This window comes from Narcine bancroftii, chromosome 5, assembly GCF_036971445.1.
Source record: "Narcine bancroftii isolate sNarBan1 chromosome 5, sNarBan1.hap1, whole genome shotgun sequence".
In the NCBI taxonomy this organism is placed as follows: Eukaryota; Metazoa; Chordata; class Chondrichthyes; order Torpediniformes; family Narcinidae; genus Narcine; species Narcine bancroftii.
In genome coordinates this window covers 222,814,290-222,830,901 of record NC_091473.1, presented here as the reverse complement: position 1 = coordinate 222,830,901, position 16,612 = coordinate 222,814,290, and the positions used below count along the sequence as shown (strand labels likewise).

The following is a 16,612-nucleotide window of genomic DNA, read 5'->3' as shown; positions in this document are numbered from 1 at the left end:
TCCCCCACCAGGCTTCCCTGGTGCAGAGGGTGGCTAGACACCCTGCAGGATGAAAAAACAAGACCTGTCAAAGGGCGGACGAACCCTCTCGTAGGGTCAACAGTCATCTAGCAAACACGTGCGTAGAAAGGGCATCTTTTGCATCGGAGCTTGGCATGGCTATTCACTGCAACAGAACTTACCCCGGCCATCTTGGACCTCACCATGCCACTGGATCTGGGAGGGAATGTTGAGGGGTGGGTCTAGACCTGTGCAACCTCCTACTCACCTAAAATCTATTCACACACACACTGTTATTTCTGAGGAGTGGGATAGCCTCATATCAAACCCCACAAACTGACCAAAAGGAACCATCATCCTCCTATGGGATGAATGCATGAAACTAGAGCAATTGGACTAGTCCTGACCAGTACCAGCCAATCATGGACTGTGAAATTACCTAATAATAGATAGGATCAGGAACAAGCCATTCAGCCCCAAAAACTGCTCAATTATGCAATGTTACAGCTAATCCTTGACTTTGATACCATTTCCCAGATGATTCCATCATTTCCAGTACAGGCCTGCACCAGAGACTCTAACCCATAGTTCAAAAAATAAGATGATATTTTAATTGAAAATTAAAGACGTTCTGTGTCGTAATCATAAACAGGAGAGTTAAACCAAAGCTCCATCTGTCCTCTTAGGTTGACATGAAAGAACCTATGGCACCATTTGTAAGAAGAGTAGAGGCAATATCCCAGGTAAAAACACAAAAATGCTGGAGATACATCAGAGATAAAGATATGTGACCACTGTTTAGGGCCTAAGCCCTTCATCATTTTTGCTACAATCACAGCATCAGCAGACTTTTGTGTTTCACGCAATATCCCTGGTATCTAGTATCATCAGTCAACTTATTGTGTGAGCTTGTACTGTATTTACTTTAACGCTGTCTGCTTTTCAATGACACTTCATTGACTGTAAAGTACGGGGAATTTCTAAAGTTGTGAAATATTTCTAAACAACAAATAACGTTTCATTATTTAAAATAATATATCTACAGTCTTTCATATTCTCGGAATTCCAAAGGTTCACAACGATACTGAAACATGCACAATCTCTCTTTTTCAGTCTTTTTATTGGTTTTAACATATGCAAATACATAGGTACATACGGTAATAATAATAAAGTAAATTATTATCAAGTTACAATTATCAAATAACCATGAACAAGGTACATATGAACTCACGCTATTAAATGGAAAAAGTAAAAGAAAAAAACCAACCATGCATACCTAAACTAAGAATAAACCACCCCCCCCACTCACCCATCCCCCATGAGGGTTGCTGTCCTAGTTAAGGAGTCCACTACTAATAATAACTATGGGGTTGAAAGAAAAACCCAGAGATAATTAATCTACAAATTTTGAAAGTAATTAAGAAAAAGACCCCAAAAAGAAAGAAAGTTAAGATCCATTACAGTTGTAGAACACCTAATTTTTTCTGTAGAAAGACATGCCATCACATCCGACAACCATTGGGTATGAGTGGGAGGGACAGCATCTTTCAAACTAGCATTCAGGGAAGCAAAAGCCACTACATGGGATTGTGAAAAAAGTCAGTATTAAATCTTTTGGCTCACTCATTCTAAAAATAGCAATGAAAGGGTTAGGAGTCAAATTAATAATGATCAGGTATGAAATACCCTTTGCCAAAAATTAAAGAGAGAAGATATAGCCAAAACATATGACACAACATACCTTCCTCAGTTATGTATTTATCACATTTCAAGGAAATATTAGGATAAAATTTAGCTAATTGAACCTTAGAAAAATGTGCTCAATGGACCACTTTACATTAAATTAGTGAGTGCCTAGCACAAAAAGATGAGTGGACACATTTCAAAATAAAATCCCATGTAGTTTCAGCAAATTGTTGTTGAAAGTCTTAATTCCATCATTTCTTAATTCCATCCAGGGAACTATTCCTAGATCTTAAAAGTAGTTTATAAAGGGATTAGGTTTAGCCCAATCACTCTGACAACAAAATATATAGATATATACATATACATATGTGTACAATAGTCTCATTTTGTGGACCAATTTTAGGGTAAAATTTAGGGGGTCGACTATTACACGCATATAATTTTTGACTGCGGTAAGTGCCTACATCGTTTGGGGCATCAGGAGCTCGGATGGGCAGGCAGCCAGGACCTAGTCATGAGTCCATGGTTGGCGTGCAGGGAGCTCAGATGGGTGGGAGGCTGGAGTGTCGGGAGCTCAGATGGGCAGGGGCCTACGTCAGAGTTTGGGGTCAGGGCATTGGGAACTCGGATGGGCGGGCAGCCGGGGTCTAGGCAAGAGTCCATGGTCAGGGCATTGGGAACTTGGATGAGTGGGAAACCGGAGTCAAAAATAGGGGTTTGACTTTTACATGATATATATGGAAAATACCAGATATTTAGACCAAAAATAGGGGGAATGACTTTTACACAATATTGACTATTACACACATATATATATGTATCATTTGTCTGTATGTGTGCTATGTCTGGTTGTGTGTTTGAATGTTTTTGCACCGAGGGCTGGAGAATGCTATTTTGTTGGGTTCCACTTGTACAAACTTGAACTCCAGCCATTGAAGTTAAATTTTCCTCCAGATGTTTAACCCAGAGAAAAATGTTTCATTACTGCCTGGGTGTTTACTTTAGACTGAAAGTGAAAGAAGAATAAAACCTTTACCAGTATATAGGAAGGGTTGGGAGTATCACATTACAGAGTGTCTACAAGCAGTACAACGTGCACTGCAAAGAGCTGTTATTCATGGTAACGTTGTTTGGTTCTCCTAATGGCAGCTGTGAAGTCTTTTAAGGAACAGTCCAAATATCTGGTGAATATTTTGCTGGGTGAAGAGCTTGATGATGATGAACCAACCGGCTTTCGAAGCCTTGGAGACAGAACAGAATCTGAAGAACCCAAAGTTCTATCTGGTATGTAGATGTGTCTCATTCTTTATTCTGTGGAACTACCTACCTTAGAAATGTTGAATACTCCACGGTTAATGGAGTAGTTAGCACAGCATCAGTAACCCGTTGCTGTCTATAATGAGTGTGTCCACATGGGTTTGCTCTGGGTGCTCCAGTTTCCTCCTACAATTCAAAAACATATGGGGGTTGTAGGTTAATCAGTGTGTTTGGGGAGTAGTAGGGCAGAAGGGTCAGTTACCATGCTATATGTCTGTTTAAATTTACATTTCTAGCCTACGGTGTTACCAGTGTTCAGTACCCAAAAGCTAGAGAAACTCAACAAGTCAGACACCTTCTGGAACAAAGATAAGCATAACCACCATTTCGGTGGTCCCTCCTCGCAATATATGTTTCAAGCACCCTTTTGTCTATTCCTTAATGAAGGGCTCAGGGCCGAAACATTGGTTACGTATCTTTTCTACTTAAGGAATGCTACTTAACCTGCTGAGTTTCTCCAGCACTTTTGTTATTAACTCTAATTGCAGCATCTGCAGACTTTAACAGTGACACCAATGTGTTGCACTGTGTGTGATGCTCATTTCTCCCCTCTAGTTTTGCCCTCTAGTTCACCCATATACACAAGTAATCTACCCTGTAATTATTCCCAATCTCAGTTGTATGCTCAATACTTCAACCCATTGTTATACTGTATGTACTCATTGGCCAGTAAAGGCTGATGACACTCTCCCCTGGACTCCTCCCCTGTGGACCAGGCCATAAAGGTTGAGCCACTTCTCCTTTCCCTGCACTTCCCTAGCTTGGATCCGGGCCAGCTCAAGTCTTATGTACAATAAAGCCCATCATTTCCCTCAGTCTTTGTCCTTGTGGTTATTGGGGTAACTGGTAGTGCCCAACATATACACAGTGCTTACCTCATTTTATTCAGTGCCTTATACAGTACGTCCTTTACATCCTATGTACTCTGTCCTGTGATTACTCCTAATATTCTAAACCACCATTATGCCCAAGACTATCCAGTAGTTGTGTCCTACCTTAAGTTACCTTAAAGTCTACCTTAAGTCTACCTTAAATTATTCCCATTAATCCACCCTGACATGCCCAAAACTCCATCCTAGAGTTATGCCTAATTATCTGTCCCATAGTTATACTTAATACTCTAACTATTAGTTATATCCAATATTCCAATATCACATCCAATTGTCTACCTGTGGATAAGCTCAATAATCTACCCCGTGGTTTTGCTCAACACTCTAGTCCATAGTTATTTCCAATATTCCAATCCATATTTATGCCCAATACTGCACCCAGTATTTATACCTAGTACTCTTTACCAAGCAGTTATGTCCAAACATCCATTCCACAGTTATGCCCAACCTTGCCGATATGCCAAATATTGTTGAGTAGATGTCCGAAAATCCAGACTGCTCTGAGATTGCATCAGTCCAGATTTTCAGATTTTCTGGATTCTCAGGAAGTACTTTTAAAATTCATATTTAAGGAGAATAAAGTAGAGATGAACAGGTAAATTTTGATAGTTTATTTATTACCAAATAAAGCATTGCATCTGCTTGAATGTTCTGTCCACTGATGATTTTAACTTTGGCATCCATTTCAAAATCAGTCTTATTTTAATTAAGTATAATACATAAAAACAAAGCTTGCCATCAACGACCAAGTTCAATTATATGAACGTGTGAAGAATTTGATCACCCAAATCTTTCAGTGGGTTCATTGCAAAACTAGCCATTTATACTGTTCGCTGGTGCTCAATTATATTTAAAGCAATCTAAGAAAATAATTGTTTTGGATGTTACTTGTCCAGGGTTAAAGTTCCACATCTTAGGATACAGATTTGAAATACCACATCTCAGTCTCCTTTCCTGATGGCTACATAGCTAATGATGAGGAATATCTTAATGGAGAAGAGAGATTATATATGAAAACTTAAAGATGAATAGTAATTCAAAGGTAATGCAATAGTCAAGGATATCAGAGCTTATGCAGTAAAACTGCAATAATCTGTGTTCTATTTAGAAATCCTGATTTTTCAGCATTTGGCTCACTAAGTACTTACTACCTTTAACATACTGAGGCCTTAGTTCCCATGCTCTCTTGAAACTCACCTTGTTCTATTTAGCACATTCCCCTGAAACTTATTGGTATGGAAATCACTTAATAACAAGACTAACACAACACTTGTTCCCAACCACACTTCATTTCGCTTATGCGGAAGGAGAGCAACAGGAGCTCCTGTCACTGAACTGCTCTGAATAATTACACACTTTTACTTTTATAAACATTTTCTCCAATTGGAACTGTATATGTTATCAAATACCTTTAAGCATAGAAAATAACACTGGTTGTGACCAAAGATATGCACAGCCAATAATAATTAAACTAACTCAACATCTATTGGATATTTCTGATGAGTGACTGATTTCTTGTGTGTGTCAATAAAGACCTTAATTAAATGTTATTTTCTATTTTCTTCTTTAAATCGCGTTTGCTCTCCTAATGTGATCCCTTCAAAGATGTTTCTGCAGTTATGTTCCATCATAATTTCAGCTAAAATATTCTTCCAGCACGTACTTCTTTAGAGCTGGTTAAGACATTTTAACCCTTAGTGTGCTGCAACTTCCACACTGGGGCCTTGGTTCCCTGAGCTCCCTCAAAAATTACTGTGTTGATCAGAAAATGTATAATTCTACTGTGTAACATCTTTAAAAAAAATATGAACTTAAAGACCATTGAAATAGGAATGATAGCGAGAAGTCTAGAAAATGTCCATTTCCTAAACCTGAGCATGTTGGATGCGCAGTCTCACTGTACAAATAGATAGATTCATAGCCATAAGCAGGGGTTAAAAAAAAACTGAACAGAGAAACAACAAATGCTGGTGGGTCGAGCAGCATCAATGTCAAGCAATTTTTACATTTCAGGATGAAGAACTTTCATTGGCCTGGAAATGTCAGAAATCAAACATTTTAAGTGGCAGAGAAGAGAGAGGGGCAGAGAAACAAAGAGAAAGTCTGTGATAGAGTTCACCACAACAATCTGAAATAGAGTCGTGGAGTCGTATAGCATAGAAAAAGGCCCTTTGCCCTGCATGTCCACACTGACCATTTTGCCACAAATCCCCACTGCCTGCATTGGAACTGCATCCTTCTGCGTCTTATCTGTTTAAATGCCTCTTACACAATGTAATTGTATCTGATCTCATCACCTCCATTGGCAACGTGTTCCAGAGATCTACCACTCTCTGGGTAAAAAAAACTATCCCTCAGATCTTTTTTAAAACTCCTGCCTCTCACCCTAATCTTTTGCCTCTTGTTCTGATGTCTCTAATGTAAGAAAAAGATGTTGTCTATCTACTCCATCTATACTTCTATCTGGTCACCTCTCAGCCTCCTTTGTTCCACAGAAAACAAGCTCAACCTCCCCAATCTCTCTCAGTTACCTGATTCCTCCATTTCAGGGCACACTTTCCTCTGCACTCTCTTCAACACAACCACAGTAAATGGTAAGGCACTAAAGTTCATAGTTCACTGAACGTAGCAACACAGGTAGATAAAGGGTATGCTGGCATCCTTGCCTTCATAGGTCAGGGTACATAATCTATGAGATGGGATATCATGTTCCAACTTTATGGAAGACTGGTCAGGCCAGAATATTATGTGCAATTTCTCTAACAACACTGTAAGACTGTTCAATGAGCCTGAAGGTTCTCTACCTCATTGCAAGGAGCATTTGCAATAAAATGGGTGAACTAAAAGCAAATATAATTGTTCACAGTTATGGCCTAATTGAAATTACTGAGTCATGGCTCCAGGGTTAAGAGGACTGGGAATTTAATATTCAATGTATAAACCCAACGATAAAGGAGGTGGGGTGGCATTGTTCATTAAAGAGGAGGTAATGCAATTGTAACGAAGGACATCAACTTGGATCGTTTGGAATCTTTATGGGTCGAATTGAGGAAAAACAAAAGGCACAAAACATTAGGGAGACTGGTGTACAAACCACCAAACTACACTAGTGAGATTGAAGAGGACATTAAGGAAGAAATAAGGGAAGTATGCAGTAAAGGTACAGCAGTTATCACGAGCGACCTTAATATCCATGTGGATTGGGCGAGCCCATCTGGATTTCCTCAAGTGTGTCAGTGTCTTTGACTAATATATCTGGGAAGCAACAAGTCAACAAGCAATCCTTGACTGAGTACTGTGCTAAGAGACAGGATTAATGAGCAATCTTTGGGCAATACCTCTTGGGGAAAAGTGGATTTTTTCATTAGGGTGGAGAATGAAACTGTTAATTCAGACTTGGGTCCAGAACGTAAAGAAGGATAACTGCAACCATAAGAGCTGTGAATTTGCTAGGATAGATGTCAGGCAAGCCTATTGGCTGGTTGTACCTGTGGCCCTCCCCGCAGGCTGCTGTATAAAGGTGACTGTTCCACAGCCCCCTGCAGCTCAGTGCATGACAACCAAACAATAGGGGTGTGCTTGTGTTCTTAAGTGAATGAAAGCCTAATGGAAAACCAAAAAAATGTTTTTAAAAAGGGAATGCAAGCCTATTGATTTCTCTACAATAGTCTTTTGAGTAATTGATGGTATATCAACAGACAGGCAAGAGATTACACCTAATGGGCTGACAGGAGATAAACAGTGGAAAGTATTTAGAGATAGGGCAGCACGGTTGGCATAGCAATTAGCGCAATGCCTTTACATGATCAGCAATTGGGACCAAGGTTTAAATCCCATGCTGTCTGTGAGGAGTTTGTACGATCTCTCCGTGTCTGCATGGGTTTTCTCCAAGGGCTCTGGTTTTCTCCTACCATTCAAAACGTACCAGGGGACGATGTTAATTGGGTGTAAATTAGGCGATACAGACTTGTGGGCTGAAATGGCCTGTTACCGTGCTGTATGTCTAAATTAAATTAAATTATGTAAAGGAACTTCAAAAACTGTATCATAAAAATAAAACTGGGAACAGGACTCAACTGTGACTAAAGAGGGAATGCAGAAGTAACATTAAAAGCAAAGAAGGAGTACATAAATTACCTAGGAAAAGTTCTAAATAGAAGAGGAAAATACCATATGAAAGTAAACTAACAGGGAACATAAAAATTGACTATAAAAGTTTCTGTAAGTACGTAAAGAAAAAGAGATAGGTTAAACCAAATGTAGGCCCTTACAGTCAGAGTCAGGGGAATTCACAATGGGGAACAAGAAAATGGCAGACCAATTGAATAAATGAAAGTTAAACATGAAAGTCCTCAATGGTTGAAGTAAAAACACAATGCTGGAGAAAGTCAGCTGTTCAAACAGTGTCCTTTATAGAGCAAAGACAAAGATACTTAACCAACATTTCAGCCTTGAGCCTTTCATCAAGGGATGAATGAAGGTAACTTCATGAAGGCCTCAAGCCTGAAACATTGGTTATGTATCTTTATCTTTGATCTATAAAGATGTTTGACCAGTTGAGTTTCTCCAGCGTTGCGTTTTCACAATTGAATAAATTATTTGGTTCTGTCTTACGAAGGAAGATACACATAACATTAAGGGAATACTAGGGATTCAAGTGATTAGGAAAGAGAAGGAACTGACAGAAATCATTATCAATCTTTAAATTGTGTTGGGTATATTGATGGTGTTCCATCGATAACCCACAGGGCATGACAACCTGCATCCCAGACTACTTAAGGGAGCCGCTCAAGAGATAATGGTTGAATTAGTGGTTATTTTCAACATTCACTCCACTCTGAATCAGATCCTTTGGATTGAAGGGTAGCTAATCTGACACCACTTTTTAAGAAAGGAGTGAAGGAGAAATCAGAGAAGTATAGGCTAGTTTGCCTGACTTTAGTCATTGGAAATATGCTGGAGTTAATTATTAAAGATGTTATTACGACATATTTGGAAAGGAATGACAGAATTAGTCCAAGTCAGCATGGATTTACGAAAGCAAAATCATGCTTGAAAAATCAAGAATGTTTTGAAGATGAGACCAATAGAACGTATTTGAACTTTCAGAAAGGTTTTGATAAAAGTTCTGCACAAGAGATTAGTGTGCAGAGACCCCATTTGTTTAAAATACAGTTGATTCCCCATTGTCTGCAATTCAATCAACCAGAAACTCAAACAAGTGGCAAAAAAGAGGAAATAAATAAATAAATAAATATTTCTAATGTATAAGACTGGCGGATGGATCCCAGGGGGGAGCACTGAGACTTTGTTGGACACACACGAGTTTGCCCAACTGAACTAGCAATGCATGTGCATTCTTTTCACTGGTGCCACTTACATGAAGGTACACTGAGGGCCTGACCAGGACACTTGAATGAAGGTGAATCAGATTATCAGCATGAGGAAGATGGTAGAGTTGTGCCCTGACTAGGAGACTTGAATTGGAGCAGGCAGGATGGGGATAGGATATGGAGGGGAAGGGAGAAGATGGGCACGGTGTTGAAACTTCAGTATCAAAATTTGGATTTCAGACCCAGCAGAAAAGACGACCCAATTTTGAGGGAGTTAATTATGATGGCGGCACAGTTAGCGTAGCAGCTAGTGTAACACTGTTACAGCTGTTACAAGATAAAACCAGCAACCACAAAGAAGGCATATCACACAGGGGTAAAGATGAACAATTACTTTATTTTAAAAAATTTACCTTCAAACTTTAATTCAAAATCCCCCCTTTTATAATAATGCCCACAGGTTACAATGCAAATTTCTATAACAGTGTAAAACTAATAAATTCCCCAGCCTAAATATGACATATGTAATTAAAGTCTAAGTATTATTTCCAACCAGCCCACAGAAAAACTTAGACACAAAACAAATACAAAACACACAAGACTCACAAAACTTCGATCTCAACTGAAGCAAAGATCATCAACAAAATTCAGTTTGTTTGGTAAACTGAAGCCAAAAGATCTTTGAGAGAGAGCACAAAATTTGAAGTTGTCTTGTGTTGCTTGCAGAGAGAGGAACCACTGGCTTGTTCCGGATCCTTCTGGCTGCCTTCGGAATGTTCATCCTTTTTGAAATCCCAACATTCTAAACTGTTCTCCAGACCATGACATGCTCTGGGCCTCCTTCCACTCCACAGCACCACCCAATGGTGGTTTATCATCCAAGTCCAAAAATTTTTAGATCATTTTCTGCACATGCTCAGTCTGTCTCCCACTCTCTCAGCAGTCCACTTTCACCTTGGCTCTAAAAGGCAAACTGTCACTTTTTAACATAAAATCACACAACACATAGGTCAATACACAACATAGAATTCTGTAACACAGCGAACAGCGACAGAGGTTGGAATTTAAATTTTCCAAGTTACAGAAATTACCTGATGAATGTGAACTTTTATCAGGTCATTGTCTTTTAAATGGTATACTCATAATGCAGGTGTATTAGTAAGAGTGAGTCTCAGTCAACTGGAAAATTCACATATCTGAAATCTGAAATCCCTGTAGGTGCTGTATAATGAGGATCCTTCTGCAGTAATCAACATGAAAGAATTGAATGTTATATCTCTAGGTTTGTTGATGATGTGGAGCTGGGTGGCAGGTGTGAGCGCAGAAGATTCCAAGAGACTGCACGGTCACTGACGCAGATGAGGAGAATGGGCAAATGCATGGCAGCTGCAGTATAATGTCAACCAGCCATTCTCAATGGAGCCCTATGACCCCCAGGAAGCTATAGCACATTTTGGTAGAAGTCTTGTTTTCTTTTCATCTCATGAAACGTTATATATTTCAGTGTATAAGTCAAGTCTTGAAACCCTCAAAACCTTCTCAAAAGGGGATGGGGGGGGGGTCAACTTATATGCCAGATATACTTTTGAAACTTTAATTCAACTCAAAAGAAAACATCAATTTGGCATATAAGTCAATCCCTGAAAAACAAAAAAAAATGACTACAAATTTTCATGCTACCAGTATATTAGACTGAATTTTTATTTTTTTTAAATATTTTATTTTTGATGTTTTCCATAAATATACATAGAAAACTCTCCTATATATGTGTATATATGTATATATATCATAAATAAAACTTGTTCTTTACAAAAAACAAACAAAACAAACAACTCTTCCCCCTCCCTTTCACAGTGTAAATCCACACACCGTCAGATCTCACATTTACGTTGCCATCAAGAATTCTATGTGGAGAAGTCACCTGCAGTCATTCTTTAGCAGCATTCATTGTTACCATTATTATATCTATAATTACAATTGGGCCCCATATGATCTGAATATGGCTGCCATATCTTAATAAATATGTCATATTTGTTTTTTAAGTTGTATGTAATTTTTTCCATGGCTATGCAGCTATTCATCTCAACAGTCCATCATGTAGAGGAGTGTTCAATTTCCAAGTTTTTGCAAGGCTATTCTAACAAACGAAATTTGGAATTTGGTTAGTTTATTACTTATTTCAATAAAATTGTCCAAAAGACAAAGTTCCAGATCACCTGTAAGGTCACCCCTATTATTCTTGTTAATATTTCAGTAATATCCTGCCGGAAAGTTCCCATCTTCATACACAACCACTTAGCATGTTAAAACGTTCCTATTTCTATCCCACACCTGAAACGCATCTCTGATATTTCAGATTTTTATTTATGCAACTTCTGCGGTGTGAGATATAATTGGTGTAGGAAATTATATTGCACTAATCCGTAACTTGCATTTATAACTGATGTCAATTATACACCAATCAGACCAACATCCTTCCATTATTGCAACACCTAGATCCAACTCCCATCTCTCTCTCGATCTCTGTAAACCTGGTTTTGCACTTTGATTCTGGAGAGCATAGTACAGCTTGGTTATAAATTTAGGTGTATTCCCCATCCAAATCATTCATTTCATTCCACTAATTTCTCGTGGGGCCAAACTTGGCCCCCATTTTTCTCTTAGGAATGACCTTAGCTGGAGAAAACAAAAAATCCTGTTGGGCACTCTGTATTTATTTCTTAATTGTTCAAAAGACATGAGAGATCCCTCCACATAACAATCATCAATATATCTTATTCCTTTATCATACCATGAATTCATGGGCAGCAGTATATTTTTACATAATGGTGTTCTTAATTATATGCCTGCTTTTATTCCAATATACTTATTTATTTATTGCCATTTTCTAATATGTATTAATAGAGGGTTATCTGTCTTTTTTGTTATTAACATAACATTCCATTTATAAATAAAATCCTTTGCTGTTTCTTCCAATGAATTCAATTCCATTTGGATCCAAGAAGGGGGACTGTCTTCAAAAATGAATGATAAAAATCTTGCTTATGCTGATGAATAGTATTTCTTAAAGTCTGGAAGTCTACATCCTCTCAACTTATAGTCCCATGTTAGCTTTTCTAATGAAATTCTAGGATTGCCTTATGTAATTATTCAACTTAAAGTATTTTTTAGGTAATACAATAGGCAACAATTAAAAAAGAAACTCCGGCGGCGGCAGCAACAGGACCTCGGGCCTCCGGCGGCGGCAGCAACACGACCTCGGGCCTCCGGCGGCGGCAGCAACAGGACCCCGGGCCTCCGGCGGCGGCAGCAACACGACCTCGAGCCTCCGACTCCCCACCATGACCACCAGCCCCCCCCCACATCTCCATCGGGCTCACTGAACTCAAAACGGTCAACCAGTTTACCTACCTTGGCTGCACCAGTTCATCTGATGCATGGATCGACAAAGAGATAGACAACAGACTCGCCAAGGCAAATAGCGCCTTTGGAATACTACACAAAAGAGTCTGGAAAAACAACCACCTGAAGAAACACACAAAGATCAGCGTGTACAGAGCCATTGTCATACCCACGCTCCTGTTCGGCTCCGAATCATGGGTCCTCTACCGGCATCACCTACGGCTCCTAGAACGCTTCCATCAGCACTGTCTCCGCTCCATCCTCAACATTCATTGGAATGACTTCATCACCAACATCGAAGTACTCGAGCTGGCAGAGTCCACAATCCATGCTGCTGAAGACCCAACTGCGCTGGGTGGGTCACGTCTCCAGAATGGAGGACCATCGCCTTCCCAAGATCGAGTGCTATGGCGAGCTCTCCACTGGCCACTGAGACAGAGGTGCACCAAAGAAGAGGTACGACTGCTTAAAGAAATCTCTTGGTGCCTGCCACATTGACCACCGCCAGTGGGCTAATATCGCTTCAAACCGTGCATCTTGGCACCTCACAGTTCGGCGGGCAGCAACTTCCTTTGAAGAAGACCGCAGAGCCCACCTCACTGACAAAAGACAAAGGAAGAAAAACCCAACACCCAACCCCAACCAACCAATTTTCCCTTGCAACCGCTGCAACCGTGCCTGCCTGTCCCGCATCGGACTTGTCAGTCACCAACGAGCCTGCAGCTGATGTGGACATTTACCCCCTCCATAAATCTTCGTCCGCGAAGCCAAGCCAAAGAAAGAATAGTTTACTTAGACTATTTGAAGAATGTCTTCCTTTAGTAAATCCCACCTGATCTGTATGTATTGACTTTGGCAGAGATTGTCCCAGTCTATTAGCTAATGCCTTTACCAATATTTTATAATCAGCATTTAGGAGGGATATAGTTCTATATGGTTTTATAGTTTTTAATGGGTCTCTACTTTTCTTCAGTAGAATTGGAATTATAGCAGTTGAGAAAGATTCGGGGATGGTATAGGTCTCCATTGCCCGGTTCAATACATCCTTCAGTAAGTCTTTAAATTGTTTGTACGAAACCTATCCTCAGCCAGAGATTTTTTGGCTTGTAAAGTACCCAAGGCTTTCTTGGTTTCTTCTCTCGTGAAAGAGGCATCTAAATCAATTCTTTTTCTATCCTCTAATTTTGGTAATTCAACATTTGTTAAAAATTCATCCATCTCATTTTCATCTCCTAATAGTTCTGATTTATATAGTTTAATATAATATTGTCTAAAGGTATTATTTATTTCTTTTTGATTGTATGTTATAATATCCACCTGTTTTTATTGCATTTATCATTTTAGATGACTCCTCTGCCTTTAACTGCCAAAATAAGACTTTATGCACCCATTCCCCTACTTCATAATGTTTTTGTTTCATTTTAAATATATTTTCCCATTCTATATGTTCATAATGTGTTATATTTCAATTTTTTATTCTCTAACAGTCTATATTTTTCTTGTGACCCTGTTCTCTGGTATTCTTTTTCCAATGTTGCTATATCTTTCTATAGACCATTTAGTTCTGTAGCATACTCTCTCTTAAATTTTTTTGTATAAGAAATAATTTGTCCTCTTAGATAAGCTTGAAGCATAATCCCATATTAAAAAAGCTATTGTCAGTGGTCGAAAGATTGGTTTCACAAAATAGTTCTATCTGTCTCTTAATAAACTCACAAAAGTCCCTCCTTTTCAACAATGTGGCCTTGAGATGCCATCTGTATACATTTTCTTGTTTTTCCATTATTGCAACAGTTGAAGTTAATAGTGAATGGTCAGATAGAAGTCTCACCAGATATTCCAATTCTACCACTCTACTTTTTAACTGGGCAGATATTAAGAACAAATCTATCCTTATATATGAATGATGTACCCTTAAGTAGAACAAATATTCTCTTTCTTCGGGGTTAAGCTGCCTCCATATATCAATCAAATTTAAATCCTTCATAAATGATAGTGTCATTTTTGCAGCTTTTGCCCTTGTCGCTGTTCTGGCTGATTTATCCAGTATTGGATCTAAACAGAAATTGAAGTCTCTTCCGACCAGTGTATTTTCTCTTTCCTCTGCTGTTTTTAAAAAAATATCATTTATAAAGGCTTCATTGACATAATTTAGTGCACAAAAATTCATAAACATCTATGATTCTGTGTAAATTTTACAATGTGCCATTACAAATCTTCCAGCTTGGTCAGTCAGTGTCCCTTCTATTATTATTGATATATTTTTGTTAATTAGGATCACTACTTCTCTTCCTTTTGAGCCAAATGTAGATGATATTACTCGTCCCACCCATCCTCTTTTTAATTTAGCATGTTCCAATTTGATAAGATGCATTTCTTGTAGAAAGACTATATCTGCCTTTAATTTTTTTAGGTATGCCAAGACCCACCTCCTCTTCACCAGCCCTTTAATCAAATTAACATAAGACTAATAAATTTTAATGTTCTACTTTAGTCCCATTGTAAACAGTCTTCACAGTCTTCTTCTATGGCAACCTTAGTCTTTTCATAAACCTTGCAGGAAGTCTTCCACCTCGTTCTTAGTCTTGAAAAATTATCAATGACCTTTTGCTACTTCAACCCTCAGAGTCACGGGGTATATCATCGAATATTTAAAGTTTTCAGAACACAATTGTCTTTTTACATCATCAAATTTATTCCTTTGCTTAATCAAACTAAGACTAAAATCTTGGAAAAATAGAACTTTTTCATGGTCAATCTCCAGCAGGCAATCATTTTGCTTAGAGTATTCATATGCTGCTCCCAGAATTCTCTCCCGTTCCTGGTAAATCAAAAGTCTTACCAGGACTGGTTGTGGTCACTGATCACTGGGTCTTCTGGGTCTGAGGGTCTGGTGAGCCCTTTCAATGTGCAATTTTTCTCTGAATTTGTCTTCTCCCAGCACTTGCAGGATCCACAATTCAAAGTTCAACGGATCTCCCCTCAATTCCTTCTTTCAGTCTAATAATTCAGACGTTATTTCATCTGCTAAAATTCTCCATGTGGTTGATCTTGTCCAGCTGACCTTGTCTGTCCGACACCCATTGCTTTGCATCTTTCTCCAAAGCTTTTAGCTTATCAAGTCTGTTTCTGCTTGGTCCATTCTTTCCATTAAATCTTCATCGATTTTTTTAATTTCAGTCATCCTTTCAATCATATCTCTCATTACATTTTCAATGCCAATAAATTGGATGCTCCAGTTTTCCATTTTCTCCAGGATAATATTTAGTTCTTGTCCTGACTCCCCGCTCTGCCGGGGTCTGCTGGTTCCAAAACCACTTTTGCACTGCTCTCTTTCAGGCTTTCGCTCCATGTTCCTGGCTGAGTAGAAAATTTTTCATTTTTTGTTCTTGGCTGGCTTGCTTTCTTAGTAGTTGCTTTATCCATCTTTTAGTTTAAATTTTTATTTTATTTTAAAGTTTTAACCATCTTTTTAATAGTCTTCATGAAGAGCTCAATCAAAACACATCTGTCTAGGTCCTTCTCATGGCCATGCCCCCCTGAAATTTTTATTAAAACAAAACACATTTAAAATCCTTCAAAATCACTACCTCTATCTTCGTCAGAGGCAAAGATCATGGCAAGCACATCCACCCTCTCACTATTTAAAAAGTCATATGGGTCCCAGTCTGTATCTGATGAGCAGCTTCCAGTGCCATTAATTGCACAAGAGATACTGCACTTTGTAAACAATTTTATTACAATCTCTACTTTCACTTTATCCCATGCTTTGACCACAAAGTCACACAGCATATCAAGTGATGCAGCACACACCACATCAAATTGGTCCTTTTTTTATGAAGGTGCTCTGCTCCAGCATGAGGGCGATGTGCTTGTAGATTCGAGAAAACATTCCTCTCCCAACAAGTTTTAGAATATAAATCAAAATTCTGTCTGCTCCCCAACATTCCATTTGGCACACAGGCATTAGTGAATCACAAATGG

At 38.7% G+C, this 16,612-nt stretch overlaps 1 protein-coding gene across 1 annotated transcript in view; it reads left to right on the top strand.

The window, feature by feature from the left end:
- LOC138765537 (bcl-2-like protein 15) overlaps positions 1 to 16,612 on the top strand; it is a 47,479-nt gene that overhangs the window by 18,489 nt on the left and 12,378 nt on the right. Inside the window, exon 3 of the mRNA XM_069942567.1 lies at positions 2,836 to 2,970. Within this exon, the coding sequence (XP_069798668.1) occupies positions 2,836 to 2,970 (135 nt within the window). The remainder of the gene's footprint in view (positions 1 to 2,835; positions 2,971 to 16,612) is intronic.